Source organism: Nelumbo nucifera, chromosome 3 (genome assembly GCF_055504915.1).
Source record: "Nelumbo nucifera cultivar China Antique chromosome 3, China Antique-T2T, whole genome shotgun sequence".
Lineage (NCBI taxonomy): Eukaryota > Viridiplantae > Streptophyta > Magnoliopsida > Proteales > Nelumbonaceae > Nelumbo > Nelumbo nucifera.
In genome coordinates, this window is record NC_142651.1 from 1,166,501 (window position 1) to 1,179,530 (window position 13,030).

General features: G+C 39.1%; 1 protein-coding gene across 1 annotated transcript; it reads left to right on the forward strand.

Annotated features, from left to right (window-relative positions):
• The first annotated feature begins 1,118 nt into the window (after window positions 1–1,118).
• Window positions 1,119–12,367, forward strand: LOC104592724 (uncharacterized). The gene is made up of 4 exons (XM_010252187.3): window positions 1,119–2,644; window positions 8,891–9,462; window positions 9,568–9,787; window positions 10,971–12,367. The coding sequence occupies exons 1-4, from the start codon at window positions 1,421–1,423 to the stop codon at window positions 12,306–12,308; spliced, it is 3,354 nt and encodes a 1,117-aa protein (XP_010250489.1). The 5' UTR covers window positions 1,119–1,420; the 3' UTR covers window positions 12,309–12,367.
• Window positions 12,368–13,030: the final 663 nt, after the last annotated feature.

The window sequence follows — 13,030 nt, forward strand, 5'->3', positions numbered from 1 at the left end:
TTTCGTCTCATCTGTTGCAGGGTTGTCATGCACTTGAAATCTACAACTAAGGCCCTGTTTGCTTTCATAAATTATTTATTTGGGTAAATGCAATGTTCAAAATATCGATATGCCCGGTACGCTGGTATGGGCATATTGGGCAAATCGATACTGTTTTTTTTTTTTTTTTTGAAACTGGTTCAGGGGGGGCAATTTAGGTCTCCTCCATCCCCTGAACCGGTCAGACCCCTGATACACCCACTATAGGGGCATATCGGAGGGGTCCCGGAACGATACGTATTGGCCGATACGTGTCAATACTTTGAACCTTGGGTAAATGTATTTATCTACCCCAAAACATTTATTTAGGTAAGTGCATCTATCCATGTTCTTTTATTTCTTATATAAATAAGACAATGACCATTCTAGTCATAAAAATCCATTTCTCATCTAAGTATTGGCAACTTTCCCCATTACGTAAAAGTTATTTACATTTGAAAATTAAATTTCCTTAATCCCACACAAATCTGAAAAAAAAAACTGGGTTTTATGTTCAAATGTATACAATTCTATTGACCAATTTTCCCCTCTCTCAAAAAAAAAAAAAAATTGAATACCCCCTAAAGCTGCGTTTGGAAGTGCTGGAAAATGTCATCGATGTAAAAATTCATTGATGATGTTTTACACTAAACCATAAAAAAAAAATTACCATTGAGTTTCAAAAGCATGGGGTTTTTATATTGATTTTATTGGCGTAGTATCTATATCGATAATCAATGTAAAACTTTAATTTAGATGAGGTTTAAAATTGATTTACAACGTAAAACTCCACTCCATCCAAATGCTGACAATTCTAAACTGGAGTGGAGTTTCACATCGACCTTGATTTACACTCCATCAAATGTCGACAAAAACCAAACCCACATAAACTTTTACATCGATGACGTTTTACATCACTTCCAAACGCAGCCTAAGTGCCAATCATCCCAAACTAACCGTATGATGATAGATGGATGGCGATAAGAAGGTTAAACCCTCTGATGTTCTTACTACTACTCGTGTGGACTAGCTATAGCGTAGAGATATCTCTCCCCACCCCTTCCCTCTTCTTTTTATCTTTTTACTTCATAGCTCCCGCTGTGGCGCTGTCTGGTTCGGATGGTTCCAAAATTCATCGAGTTGCCTCGGTGTCGGGCGAGTTGACAGGACTCAACTAGCATTAACGTTACAAACTCGGAAAAATCAGCTCAACTATAATGACCGCTTGAGTCGAGTCCGAGTTTTATTTGTTAAACCTTAAACGTTAAAACACCGGGTCCTGATCTTGATCTAGTTTGTTTGTTGTTATTAGTTATTAACCGGTATTTCATTGCAGACGGGAAAGGAAAGACATCACACTAGTAGTTATTTTTCTGAGTCTCCGAGTTTGGACTCGGCGAAAATGATGCCGCCGGAGCTTCAACCTCGAATCCACCGCCCCTACATCTCGACCTCCGCCAGCGCGCCCACCTTCTCCTCCTTCAATGCCGGTGGATTCTCACCAGACCGCAGCTCTAACCCAAGCAGTAACAGAAGTAGCAGCAGCAGCATCAGATCCCTGAATAACCCTCGCTTCTCTCCTTCCTTCATCCATAACCCTCGAATCGCTCTCGCCCTCGTCCCATGCGCTGCCTTTCTCCTTGACCTCGGCGGAACTCCGGTCGCCGCTGTCCTAACCCTAGGACTCATGATCGCTTACATCCTTGACTCCCTCGCCTTCAAATCCGCTTCCTTCTTCTCAATCTGGCTCTCCCTCGTTGCATCCCAGCTGGCCTTCTTCTTCAGTTCCTCTCTCTTCTCCACCTTCACCTCCTTCCCTCTCGCCTTCCTCGCTGCCTTCCTCTGCGCACTGACCAACTTCATGATCGGAACCTGGTCCTCCCTCCAGTTCAAATGGATCCAGATCGAATATCCTTCCATCGTCCTCTCTCTCGAGCGACTCCTGTTTGCTTGCGTTCCCATCGTTGCTTCGGTCCTCTTCACGTGGGCTAGCATCTTGGCAGTCGGCATGAGCAACGCCTCCTACTATCTTATGATCTTCGACTGTGTCTTCTACTGGTTGTTCTCGATTCCTCGCATGTCGTCCTTCAAATCGAAGCAAGACATTGGTTACCATGGCGGAGAGCTCCCCGATGAAACTCTGATTCTAAGCCCCCTTGAAAGCTGTATCCATACTTTGTATCTCCTCTTCTTCCCTCTGCTCTTCCACATTGCCTCCCACCGCGCAGTCATCTTCTCCTCGGCAAATTCGGTCTGTGATTTGTTTCTTCTGTTCTTTGTTCCGTTCTTGTTCTTGCTCTACGCCTCGACGAGAGGCGCATTGTGGTGGGTCACGAAGAATGCGTCGCAGCTGCATAGCATTCGGGTCGTAAACGGTGCGGTTGCACTGGTGGTGGTTGTGATTTGTTTGGAGGTTCGGGTTGTTTTCCATTCGTTCAGCCGCTACATTCAGGTACCCCCGCCTCTAAATTTTCTTCTTGTAACGATTACGATGCTGGGCGGTGCTGCTGCATCTGGGGCTTATGCAGTTGGTGTGGTTGGTGATTGGTTCAGTTCAGTCGTGTTCACGGTTTTGTCTGTCTTAGTCAGTGCAGCCGGGGCGATCGTTGTGGGCTTCCCTTTATTGGTATGCTACTGTATCTGTGGCTTATAGTTATAAAAACTCATGTGCCATCTTGTTTAGGTCCAATGGCTTTTAAAACCCAATCTGTGGCTAATAGCTATAAAACTCATGTGCTATCTGTTAGTATAATTGCTAAATGTCCCCACAGTTTAGTTCTTTTGTCTGTTGGACATTCCCAAAAGCTGGTTTAGAATTGTAGCATCGGGATCAATGGAGAATTAGAGCCTAAACTTTCAACATAGAAAGGTCCTTAACTTGAAAGTTATAACCACTGGTCAGTGCAAGTTAACATATGTGAAATGGTTGCTTCCCAAATTTCCTATGTATATTACCTTACAAGAGTCACTGGAACTTTTAACCTTTGGTTAGTCTTGGGTTTGCTAGCGAAAATTAAAGTGAGTATGTATAGCTAGAATGAGCAACCTACACACTGTATATGACGGGATATTTCTATGTTCCTTAAGTAATTTCAAGATGGAGATATGGAAACTTGAACGCCAACACTCTTGCGTGAAAGTGAGTGTTCTACTGGTTAAGCTACCCAATTTTCTTCTAATTGCTTAATAACCATTATTTTTTATAAATCAACAGTAGCCACTCGACCAATTCAGCCTTAATTCCACCTACTTGGGGCTGGCTTGTCCTGCCATGAGCTCTATCAAGAGCCATGTTCTGTCAAATTGCAAGTCTTTAAATCATTTTTAGATCTTCATACCACATGTTCTTTGGTCTTTCCCTTGCTCTTTTAGAGACTTTTAGGCTGCGTTTGGAAACGATGCAAATGGAGTGTAAATCCCGGTTCAGGGTAAATTTGCACTCTGGTTCACTTTTGCCTGTGTTTGGCGACATTACATTTATGCATTGACAAATGGCAGATCAATGCATATTTACATTGATAATAAGATGTAAAAGTACATCAATAAAAAAGAAGTAAATTTGCATTCAAGTGGGCTTTTGATAAAAAAAGCATAATCTTTACTGGAATTCAAGTTTGCATCCATTATAGCTAAAAGTCTGTTTGGTAAGAAGGTAAATTTGTTAGTGCAAAACTAACCCATTTTTGCAATTTATGTGAACCGTTTTACACTCTACATATTTGCATTTGCACTTATTTGCATCGTTTCCAAACGCAACCTTAGTTGCATCAATTCATTCCTTCTCATGGTTGCAATTATTTGTCATCTATATACAAACCATCTCAGATGACTTTCTCTCATCTGTCACTAATTGGAGCTACTCCTGAGTTTCTCATTTCCACTCATCCATGTCAACATCTTTATCTTAGCTATACTTAATTTTCTAAACAATCCAAATAGTGGCAATCATTTATTTTCTTAATTTTAATTTCTATTACACTTATATAAATTTTATAGCTGTGTCCCTGTATTGGGATTTTTAGAGGTTAATGTGTCAGATACCTCTTGACACCTGGATCTGGTGCTTGTGTGCCAAGACAAAGCTAGGCGACTGGGGAGTGCACCTAGGTAATGGGTTCTAAGAATATTCCCTAAATCCTAGGTTATTTTCCTATTTTGACAATTAGGAATAGTGTTCATCAAATAACTAAAAATTTGATATCAAAACATAGAAAATCATCACATTCATCAAATAACCACCAAGAAACACCAGGTGGTTCAAAATGAAATAAAAAATCCTAGTGGTAAGAGAGCAAAAGATGGCTATGGTGTTTATGATAGGTGAAGCAATTGTTTGTTTCAAAAGTTTCTTGATTGGAGCAATTGATACATGGCTCAGATCTCCTACAAGCAAAAACCCTGTTCACATAGCATCCAACCATACATTAGGAATATCATCCGTACATGTATGTTAAATTCATGGGGAGATGTTTCCAATGTGTGGTGGGATTCACATGTTTTCACAGTATGTGCAGAGTTTTGGCTGGTAGGGAATCCCATTTTATCGATACAAGAAGGGATTTAGAATGGAAGAGCATGAAAGTGTTAGAAGATCAGAGGTATGTTGCAGAAAGAAAGAAGAATGGTTAGGGGGGCCTTATTTCCCTCTATGGATATTTTATCGGTACAAGGAGGGCTTTATTGCCCTCTATTGCCCTTTGAGAGTCTTGGGCTTGCCTTTTCATTTTTGGAGGCAAGAGACTTCGTTTGCCCTTTGAGACTTTGTTTGCATGTAAGATTTAGATTCAATGGCCATATAGTTGGATGGTGTGAGACTTGAAGACATTCCTTGGAAAATAGAGATATTTTCAGAGGAAAAAATGTTCTTTGTAGGTTGGTGACCTCCATTGAAACAACCTTGTGGAAGGAGGGACACAGGGGAGAGGAAGATGAGAGGGTGGAGACTAGGGGTGAGCAAGAAAAACCAAAAAAACAAAACGACTGGTTAACTGATTGAACCGGTTAACTGATTGGCTTTGGTTACCGATTTTCCAAAAACTGGTACCACCAGTTCGGTTAACCAAACTGTGAGCACCCCTAGTGGAGACTGAGGCACTACATGGCAGAGGTGGATTGGTAAATTCAAATAGTAATAGACCCTACATGGATTTGGGGGAGCAAGGAATGGGATTAGCAAAAGGCATGGGTAGAGTTTCCAATTTTGGAATTAATTCCGAAGGAGGGGAAGATAGGGCAAGTCATTCACACTAGTGGTAATAATGGGGACAAGGGTTTGAAAAATGGAAGTGACATGGGGAATGCAAAAGGTCAGGTAAGAGCTTGTGAACCAACTCGAGATGAGCTAGTTGATCTGGTGGGCCAAATAAATACTTGTGACCATTTAAGTAGTCATGTGGGAGGGTAATGGAGTTGGGACTTCAAATCAAAATTTGTGTCCTAGGCATGTGATGTTTAATCTATTTGGGTGAGTGGTAGACCATTAGTTTGGACCTATCATCATCTTTGTTGGAGTTGGATGAAGGAAATGGAGGGATTGTAACAAAAAACAGGCCCTTATCGAGTCAAGACTTCAAATCAAATTTTTAGTCCTAGGTGTCTGATGTTGAATCTATTTGGGCGAGCGGTAGACCTTAGTTTGGGCCTATCCAAGGTTTAAAATTTCGCAATGTATCGGTTCGTATCGGCCGATACGTTGCGTTTCGTTGAAGATCCGATACACGGAACATACAAATTCTATATGTTTTGTGTATTTTTCATAAGTATCGGTCTGATACGGGGCCGTATCGGTCTGATACGGGGCCGTATCGGTCCGTTTTGGGTCTGTATCGGCCGATACAATCCTGATATAGTCTGATACACTGTATGTATCGACCAATACAAATCGAAATTCAAATTTGAATTTAATGATCTTAATAATTTATTTTCCCTCCTTCTCTCTTAATATTAGTAACTCAAATTCAAATTTAATGGCTCTTAATTAATTATCACATTTAATAACATGCTATTAAAGGCAAATTGAATAGTGCATTTAAGGCAATGTTCAAATTCGAATTTGAATTTGACATGCCACTAACTTGCCTATTAAAAATCATAAATAGAGGACAAAGGGATTTGGACCCTAGTCATTTGTTTGCAACAACTATAAGTCCACCACTATGCCATACCACAAGTGTTTGTTATATAAATTTGTATTTTAATTCTTAATTAAATTTGTTTGTTAGTGGATGACTACCAATAAAAGCTAAAATTTATCATTAAAATATATAATAAATATCAATGTTTAGAAAACCGGGCTGGACATCAACCCAGAAAAGGGAGAGGTTAATAGGTTAGAGGTTCAACCGAGGTCAAATTGTGATGACATAATTTATTATATATATTATAATATATATATTATACATATATACAATATTATAAATTATATATTGGATTCTAATATATTCAAATTATATAATTGTATTCTTTTATAATATATATTTTTTATTTTAATTTCAATTTTTTTATAAGGCACCTATATCGAAAAGTTACCCAAAATAAAAACTAAGGTAACCACAATTGGACATCTGAGCAAAAAGTTATGGCCTTTAGAAGTTTGCATTAATGTGCTAAAACAATTTAAAAAATCAGTTGTTTTTCTAAAATCAAGACTGATTCACTAGTTTTCGAGTTTGACTAGTCGGGTTGGCAATTTTGGCAAAATTTTAACCCAATCTAGTCATGGTCCAACCGGCCCAAAAGGCCAATCAGTCCTATTTTCTAAAAAATGGTAAATATTAATACAAATTATATTGATTCTTTAAATACTATGGTATGTATGCATACACAAACATTTTAAATCTTTCATCATTTTTCAACAGTTTCCAATTATGTTTCAATATTTCACACTTTGTATAAATCATTGAAATATTGATTTTTATGTTTAAATAGCTTATTTATTGTGATATAAAACTCATTTATTGTAATTAACATAGGTTTTTAGGATTTATATGAGTTTCTTAGTGTTTCCATGCGAATCTCGATACGTCTCTTAAAATTGTCTCTCCGATACACATTGCGTTTCCGATACTTTAAACCTTGGGCCTATCATCGTCTCCGTTGGAATTGGATGAAGCCATGAAGGAAATGTAGGGCTTGTGAAAGAAAACAAGCCCTTAACAAAGGTAACTGAGGTTTCATTGAAGGACAAGGAAGGATTTGTTTGGTACAAACACAATATTCTTACAAGGAGAAAGAGTTGTCTCCAAAAGAAAGGCATGAAGGAAATCACTTGGGACAGAATGTGAAGGTTTCAGAGGGTTGACATAGTGAAGGGAACAGCCTATTTGTGGAAGATATAAACAACAGGGAAGGCTCAAGTGATTGAAGGCAGCAACAAGATAATAGTGAAGGTAATGAAAGCATTTAGGATGTTGGAAGAAAAGTTTGGGGTGCCTTTGAAGGGTAGGGAGAAAGACACTTTGATCCCAGACAAGGCTATTGAAAGCATAAGAAATGTGGTGGTGAAAGATAATGGGAATTCACCTAAATCTGAAGGGGTTGGTTTGGAGGGAGAAGAGTTGGTAGCAGACCAAAATTTTGAGAAAAATGTGGTCTTAGAGTTAGAAAGGATCGCTAACTTCAAGGCTTTGAAGGATAATGTGATCATTCCTAATGCAGTGAGAAGGTTCATATCGCAGAAGAATAATCAGATAGTTCAGCTGTCAGTTTTCACCGGATTGAAGGGAAGCTTGTTTGGGGTTGAGCAAGGAAGGCAAAAAGCATGTAAGGGAAGTACAGAGATCCCTGTTACAGCTATTGCAGATGCAAAGTAATTGGGCAATGAGAAGGAAGGAGAAGAACCCCTATCTTAGTGATAAAAAATAAACAACAAAAGAAGTTCAGCACCAAAATCCCCCTATTTAAAGGGAAAAAGATAAACCAAAAGGAGAGGAACAGAGCCCCTCGTTTAGAAGAAGAATGACAACAGAAGGAAGGACTAAAAAATAAGTTAAAGGTGTTATATTAATAATGGTATAGTGCAGTAAATGTAACTTAATACCATAAGGCATCCAGTATTAAAATAGTGTGAAGTATCCACCTAGTCATTTTGGATGCCTAGGTGGCTGCCTTGTTTTTTTTTTTATAAATGATATTAAGGGGTGTTGTGAGAATCGAACTCACGACCTCTTGCCTAGGTGGTTGTTTAAACGGTTAGGTGAGTGCCGCCTTGTACAAAATCGTTGTGGCAACACTTTGAGGTGACCATAGAAAACTAAGGAATCCGTGTAACACTGGTTTATTAATATGGTGCTTTGTTACTCATTTTTGTCAATGAAAAAGCATGGACAAAGTGTTGGACATGGCAATTAATTAAAAAATTCAAGTGTCTGAACACTGAGAAGGAAACCCATTTTGAAGTATGTGTGATTTTGCACTTATCTTTGTTTATTGTAGTCTTGTAGCAAAATTGGCATGCCAATTGTTTGCTTACCTTTGTTTTATGTTTGTTTAATAGGAAAGTCTCACTGATGGAATGAATTTTTGTTTTGTTATTCACGACTGTTTTATAACAGTTAGTCATTAAACTGTTAATGTCTACTTGGTGATGCAGGAGATAACCAGTTGAGAAAAAGTGAAATGTGGAATGTAGTTCTCATCATTTACTTTATTTAATGGTTATCACTTATTGGGTTAATCTTAGTTCCTAATGAGGTTAATGTGACTCTTAATCCTGAAGTTCAAAATTATTTGATTTCTTAGTGTTTCAATTGATAGTATAAGTTGGATATTGTTTATGCAATTCCTGTATATACATACAGTATCAGATAAAGTCACTCCTGAGTATCCATTGAAATAGTGACTAAAAAGTCATTCATTGCCTTGTATTTTGCAGTTCGTTCCACTTCCTTTGATCTCTGGTTTCTATATTGCTCGATTTTTTACAAAGAAGAGCTTGTCATCATATTTTGCATTTGTCCTGCTTGCAAGCCTGATGGTTATGTGGTTTGTTATGCACAACTTCTGGAATCTCAGCATTTGGTTGGCTGGCATGTCCCTGAAGTCCTTCTGTAAGTTGATAGTAGCAAATGTGATCCTAGCTATGGCTGTTCCAGGTTTTGCTCTCCTTCCTTCAAAACTTCGTCTCTTGACTGAAGTTGGGCTTATCAGCCACACTCTTCTGCTATGCTACATTGAAGATCGTCTTTTCAATTATTCTAGTATATACTATTTTGGGTTGGATGATGAGGTGATGTATCCAAGCTACATGGTTATCTTGACAACCTGTGTGGGATTGGCTGTGGTTAGGAGATTGGTTCTGGATCACCGTATTGGACCAAAGGCAGTCTGGATATTAACTTGCCTCTATTCTTCAAAGCTGGCAATGCTTTTTGTCGTATCAAAATCTGTTGTATGGGTGACAGCTGTTCTGTTGTTGGCTGTTTCTCCTCCACTGCTTCTTTACAAGTACTTAATGGAGTGTTTCACTATTATATTCCTTTACATCCTGCTTCTTTAATTCAGATGAAGTCAATTTTTTTTTTGCTTAATCCCTTTTGTCTAAATTTGCAGGGATAGATCTAAAGCAGCTTCAAAGATGAAACCTTGGCAGGGTTATGCACATGCTGGTATAGTTGCTTTTTCTGCCTGGCTTTGCAGTGAAACAATTTTTGAAGTCCTCCAATGGTGGAATGGAAGGCCTCCATCAGATGGCTTACTTTTGGGTGCCTGTATATTTTTGACGGGTTTAGCTTGCATACCTATAGTTGCCATCCACTTTTCTCATGTACAGGTATAAACTTTACTATAATGAGCTTGCCCTTTCATGTTGTCTCTCTTTCCTTCTAACTTGAGATTTGACAAGGCAAATAATTTACAACTTCTTTCTAGTGTTTCGTATGGCTAGATCAGAATATATGTGAGATTAGGTACTTGATGCAATAGGGTTTGTGGTGGATGGTTTGGATGGATTGAGTTCCTTAGTGTGGATTACAGAGCAGGGAGGACTTTAGGATTGCAACCATGATATCTAGAGATGATTTGTGGATGTTCCTATGGTATATCTCTTTCTTTCGTGTCAGATTGGGTATGGGTCTGTTTGATAACAATATAAATAGTTGAACTAAATGACCTATCGCTTCGTCACTTAGTGAATCAATTATCGAGGAGGCCGTGATCTCCTTAATTATTGAAACTGAAGTTGGATTAATTACTCTACCCTCAAATATTTTATTATTTAATTATTAATTATTTTATCCATCAATAAGTCACTTGGTTCAGCCATTTAAGCCATTATCAAATGGTCCCTGATGCTAAGGCAGTAGAAAATCAAGAAAATAGCAAGAAAAACCTAGGAATGAAGAAAATTCAAGAAAGTTAACGACTGTGAGAAGCACTCAAGATAAAATGCAACTAGGTTAAGTTATGAGTCAAATGAGATTTGATAACCTTCCAAAAAAAGAAAGAATGTAATAAATGAGAGAGAATATAGACAAATAAAAGAATAAGCAATAGAGAAAATATTACTAAAACTAGAATTTATGGTTTTAGGGTTTGAGAGTTTAGGGAACGTCAATATTGGAACCAAATAAACTTGGCAAGGTTCAATCCATTAATTTTCTTTTTTAAAATTCAATTACCAATGCCTATTTATACACTGACTAGGAGGACTATGGGCTCCCTTCACAGACTCCAATTTAGGTACAGAAACTGACCAGAAATGTCTCCCAATTTAGAAAACCCTGACGTCTTCCTCTTTCATTTATTATAATTCATGATCTTTGTTATCTTTGGTACATGGTAAGATGCTTCACAAGACTTCAAATAAAAAAAAAAAAAAAAAAAATCAACACTTTTGGTTATAAGACACAGCATTTGTTCACAACTGCTCCTGTTTTGTCATCTTTCATTCTTTGCAACTTACCAATTCATGTGGGGTTGATCTAACAAAAAATGTTTTTCTTATCTTTGTGCAGTTGGCCAAGAGATGCCTTGTTCTGGTGGTGGCAATGGGTCTGCTGTTTATCCTAATGCAGCCTCCAATTCCATTGTCATGGGCTTTGCATTCAGAGTCGATCAAAGCAGCTCACCATTCTACTGATGACGTCTCAATCTATGGTTTTGTGGCATCAAAGCCTACATGGCCATCATGGCTGCTCATGACAGCAATCCTCCTCACTCTTGCAGCAGTCACCTCTATTATTCCTATCAAGTACATTGTTGAGCTGAGGGCATTCTATGCTGTTGGTGTGGGGATTGCTCTGGGTGTCTATATATCTGCTGAATACTTCCTGCAAGCAACAATTCTCCACACCCTCATTGTTGTATCTGTGGTTTGCACCTCCGTCTTTGTGGTCTTCACTCATCTCCCATCTGCTTCAAGCCCAAAACTCCTGCCATGGGTGTTTGCTCTATTGGTGGCACTCTTCCCAGTTACCTACCTACTGGAAGGACAGGTAAGAGCTGGAAACTTCTTTCCAGAAGGTGGAACTGGAGAGGAAGATGGTAAGCTTACTATGCTATTGGCGGTTGAAGGAGCAAGGACTTCATTGCTGGGATTGTATGCTGCGATCTTTATGCTTATTGCATTAGAGATAAAGTTCGAGCTGGCCTCATTGATGCATGAGAAGGCCCATGACAGAGGAGGCATGCACAATCAGTCTGGCCGAAGTAGTTCTGCTGGTTTTCCTCCAAAACTGAGGCTCATGCAGCAGCGGAGAGTGGCAGCTGTGCCAACCTTCACAGTCAAGAGGTTGGCAGCTGAGGGGGCTTGGATGCCAGCTGTGGGTAATGTAGCCACTGTCATATGTTTTGCCATCTGTTTGATACTTAATATCAAGCTCACTGGCGGATCAGATCGAGCAGTATTCTTCCTGGCACCTATCCTGCTCCTACTCAACCAGGATTCAGACATTGTTGCGGGGTTCAGTGACAGGCAAAGATATTTCCCAGTTACTTTTGTCATCTCAGTCTACTTGGTACTGACTTCTCTTTATAGGATTTGGGAGGAAGTCTGGAATGGAAATGCTGGGTGGGGCCTGGAAATTGGAGGGCCAGACTGGTTTTTTGCAGTCAAGAATGCGGCTCTCCTCATCCTTACCTTCCCTAGCCATATCCTTTTCAACCGGTTTGTATGGAGCTACAGAAAGCAGGTAGACTCCATGCAGTTGCTTACACTTCCTCTCAACATACCATCCGTTGTTATAACTGATGTTATCAAGGTGAAGATACTGGGTTTATTAGGAATCATATATTCCCTGGCTCAGTATCTAATCTCTAGACAACTCCATATTAGCGGATTGAAGTATATTTAAATGATAGACATACATTCTGTAACTTATGTTCGGGCAATTTTTCATGTGAGCTGCAAAAATTTCTTCTTCCTGTTCTCTTAGTAACTACATTTCTGTGTCCAAGGACAAGGACTGTACATGGGCCTGGAGCCTCCACAACTCGTCGCTTGTTGAGCATCGATATGCAAATACCGGACTCCAATGGGACCTACACCTACTTGATGTTTGACCGTTACCTTCTGATTTTACTGTATTTGACTGGTCGGTGAAGGGCTGGAGAAGACTCGAGAAGTAAAAAGAGAAGGCAGCGTTAACAATTTACAAATAATGCTCAAGGCAGATCAGATGGTTTAAGGCTTAAATCAAATCTGATTAGGCTAATTTTGGGAAATGGGAATAGCCATTGTTTTAGTTGCAACCCATTCAATTCAATGGTGAGGCCGAATCAATGATATTTGTTATATGGGACAGAATTTTGCCACCCCATCACCCAACTCCCAAAACGTTTCTTGGAGGAGTTCACAACTAGGGCTGTTCATAAGAAGACCCAAACCGACCAAACCAACCAACCTGGTCCGACCCAACTCGAGTTGTCTGGGTTTTCTTTATTCATTGGTCGGCTTTGGGTTATTAAAAAGTATAAATCGATGGGTCGGTACATGAAAATCGAAACCGAATTGACTTGGTTCCTAGTTAGTACTTATTAGTTAGTACCTAATTTAGTTTCTACTTTCTAGTTACTG

Excerpts from the sequence above, each read along its gene's own strand:
- LOC104592724 (XM_010252187.3), top strand. The coding sequence starts at position 1,421 with ATGATGCCGCCGGAGCTTCAACCTCGAATCCACCGCCCCTACATCTCG. Across the intron at positions 2,645-8,890 it reads TTGTGGGCTTCCCTTTATTG|TTCGTTCCACTTCCTTTGAT; the intron begins GTATGCTACTGT and ends TGTATTTTGCAG. Across the intron at positions 9,463-9,567 it reads CCTCCACTGCTTCTTTACAA|GGATAGATCTAAAGCAGCTT; the intron begins GTACTTAATGGA and ends CTAAATTTGCAG.